The 3,281-nt window shown below is 36.2% G+C and overlaps 1 protein-coding gene across 2 annotated transcripts; it reads right to left on the bottom strand.

The window, feature by feature from the left end:
- Positions 1–305: 305 nt before the first annotated feature.
- On the bottom strand, positions 306–2,650 carry UCH2 (Peptidase C12, ubiquitin carboxyl-terminal hydrolase 1). Of its 2 annotated transcripts, none has more exons than XM_078975351.1 (6): positions 2,522–2,650; positions 1,907–1,955; positions 1,606–1,652; positions 1,499–1,545; positions 1,310–1,412; positions 306–1,233 (listed from the first exon to the last, which is right to left on the bottom strand). In XM_078975351.1, the coding sequence occupies exons 2-6, from the start codon at positions 1,935–1,937 to the stop codon at positions 457–459; spliced, it is 1,005 nt and encodes a 334-aa protein (XP_078831477.1). In that variant the 5' UTR covers positions 1,938–1,955; positions 2,522–2,650; the 3' UTR covers positions 306–456. The 2 variants fall into 2 exon arrangements, with proteins under 2 accessions (XP_078831477.1, XP_078831478.1); XM_078975352.1 differs by having other exon boundaries at positions 1,907–1,958; positions 2,522–2,623.
- Between the last annotated feature and the right edge of the window lie 631 nt (positions 2,651–3,281).

Here is a 3,281-nt window from a genome sequence, read left to right on the forward strand (position 1 = left end):
GGTGGGAGGATGGAGAAGAAGATTGTGCTGGCTAGAAGATCTTCAATTTTGTTGTAGGTAATCCGAAGGGTACGAATAAAAACATCTTGTCAATCAAATGTCAAGTCATTTGTAAAACATGTCATTAATGTATGATGAATTGATGATGTGTGTCAAAATATGAGTATTTTGTGCTACAGTGTATGAATAGTATAGTCTGTCTACCGATTATTAACAATGTGCCCCTTGCATACATTTTCTACTTGCGTTTCCACGTTTCACGCTTTAGATTAGATGATATGCAAGCTAACCTAAACAAACATCCATTTATAGCAAAACAAAATGAAAGAAAAATTAAATAAACCACTAATAATTCAACATCATCCTCAAACTCCATACCATAATCCAAACAACACTTGTTCCCTAAATTAAAACATCCTTTTTCAAACACAATCACCAAAACATTTAACAAAAAACTTACCTGGGCCCACTGGTTTTCTGTTTGGCTTTTTCAATCAAAGGTCTCAACTGCTTCTTCTCGGCGAGAATCTTCAAAAAATTAAACAAAAACGGAATATAATTATGCTTCCTCCTTATATTCTCCGTCCTCCATTTCTTAAACTTCTCCTCCTCCACCAAAATCTTCTCAGTCGCACTTTCAATCCCAACATTCACCTCCAACAAAGACTTATTCAACGCCTCCACATTACCACCATCCACCACCCTCTCCGCCTGCAACGCCGCCAGCTGCTGCAACAACCGCTCCCTCCTCCTCTGCAACTCCTTCAACTCAACCGTATACATCTCCTTTCTGTTCTTTATAATCGCCATCAAATTAAACCGTATCTCACTCTGCGAATACCTCTCAATCCTTTCCTGGATCACGGGCTGCACCAGTTTCAGCCAGTCCATGTCACCTTGTCCACCCGAACACTGGCCCAAACTTATCGGGCCTTCTTTCAGCCCATCAAGCTCGTATAGAACCCCGTCCACAGGAATGTAGCTGATGAAATGGTACACGTCATCGTCTTTTCCCGCGGATTTTTGTTCGTCCGGGATGAACGGTTCGGGCCTCGCGAAACTGTTGTGCGCGGTTCGGATCGCGTCGCTGTTGTTGATCGCGAGCCCTTTGAGCTCCGGGGGAAAGTTTTTTGAAAAGTCTTTTAATGCGGATAATTCGGGCCCGATGTCGACATCCGGACAGTTCATTAGAATTGAAAGGATCGCTTGCGTGGCGCATGCGTTGTTGATGACCTGGAAAATGTTGTTATTAATTACATTTCTTTTATCGATAATCGAAATTGTAAATTGTAGGTATGTTGCTATTGACCTGGCTGGCGAAAAACAAATTAGGGTTTGGATCTTTGATAACGAGACGTTCGTCTTTTTCACCAGCACGCCATTTGAACAGGAATATCAACCCGTAAACCGGCCTGTGGATTTAAGAAATATGATAGAAAGATGAGATTTGAAGAATATGATTCAAAGAATATAACTAGGATGAATTTAAAACATGTACCTAAGATTGTTTAGAGAATCAAGATCTAAAGAATATAACTCTTCAACCTGCATACACAATCCATTTAATTCGGTTTATATTTTTTAATTTATAACTGCAAATATTACCTGCACGCCTTTTACTTGCATTTGTTGTATAAGTTCGGTAAAAACACCTATAAAAGAAGATGATGGTTTCGATTACAACTAACTAAATTTCAAAGCTTAAATTAATGGAACAGATACGTAATTTTGAGTATGAAACAAGTTCAGTCCATTATTTGCAAAATGTTTAGATTAATATATGGTTCAAACATGTCTCTAGGTTTTCAAGGATTAGTGACAACAATTTTTTAAAACAACCTGCATTAATCTTGAAAGGCACATGCCTTGTTTATATGGAGAACAAGAATCCAAAAGAACAACATACCAGGATCAGACTCAATGGTGCACCAAGACATGATGTCAAATAGAATCTGCTGCTACAGAAAACACAAATCATCAATTAACTTGTTTAAGTAGTTGATATAGCATCAAAGTTTCTTATAGTTCTACTTCTAATTGTTATGTTATGTGTATGCCCAATAAAAGTAACAAAGACTGTAAAACTCATGGAGCATATAAATAGATGCAACTCTACGTTTAACTGCAAAAACAAGCTAAACGAAAAGCTGTTTACTATTTACCACTTCATAAATAAAGCCAAACCACTAATTACACAATTTCCACAATACCTGATCTTACTCGCGTCAAAATTATTGTTACATGAAGGACACAAACCCTAGAAACAAGATTATTGATTTCTATTTGAACTTAATTGAATAAATCCAGCTTCAGTGTGGCGTAGTAAGATTTAGATAATTAGGGGAAACTATTTATACATACAACGCAAATTAGATGCGATTACTGTCTTTGTGCTCACATACGGCAAATCTGTATAGAACTTTTTTTTAAATCAAGCTTAACAGATTATAAGTAAAAATAGAGAGATTATTAGCCAAAATATAGAGGCTTGTCGTGCATTAATGTATGAGAGTTTAGATACCTGTTTTTCTAATGGAGAATTGAGACGGCTATGGAGGATGCGTTTGGGGGAAGAATTAGCAGAAGATTAAAAGGGGGAAGGAAGAGTATGGATCCGAATATATCTTACGGGTTTTCTTGAAACGGGTCTATACTCTTCTCAAATCCCAATAGTTTAAACTTTAAAGAGTATTCATTTTTTTTTTTACCGTGAAAGTATTTTGCACAGTTTAGCCACCAAAATTTTAATCATACTAATTAAGTTTTTAAATTATTAAATTTATTATTATTTAGCTATTAAAGTAGGCTATAACTGATTCAATTGGTTAGACTTGGTGGAGTCCGAACAATTAGTGACTTGGTGGAGTCCGAAATCAATTAGTTTGGCACTTGGTTGGTTGCATGTTTGGTGAACACAACCGCACGATGGCCCGGTTATATGATCGGTAAATAGAGAATTTCATATAACCTTATTAAATGATTAAATATCGCTATTTGTCCGGCTTAGACTTTAAGTATCATATTTGTCGTTCCTAATGTTTTGAAATATCGGATTTGCCCAAATCTATTTTTTAAACAGTTTTTATTATTTAATAAACTTTTTTTCTATTTTAAAGTCATAAAATTAATAAAAGTCACTAACCGGACCATAATACCCTTGGTTTGTAAATCACAAGAATACCTTATTCCTACCACATGCAACTAGCGACCAGACGATCAACATAACCCTGCACTTCAACCCTGCAACTTTTTTCTGCCATATTCTCGCCAAATTGGTATTG

Source organism: Lactuca saligna, chromosome 9 (genome assembly GCF_052625555.1).
Source record: "Lactuca saligna cultivar CGN05327 chromosome 9, ASM5262555v1, whole genome shotgun sequence".
NCBI lineage: Eukaryota > Viridiplantae > Streptophyta > Magnoliopsida > Asterales > Asteraceae > Lactuca > Lactuca saligna.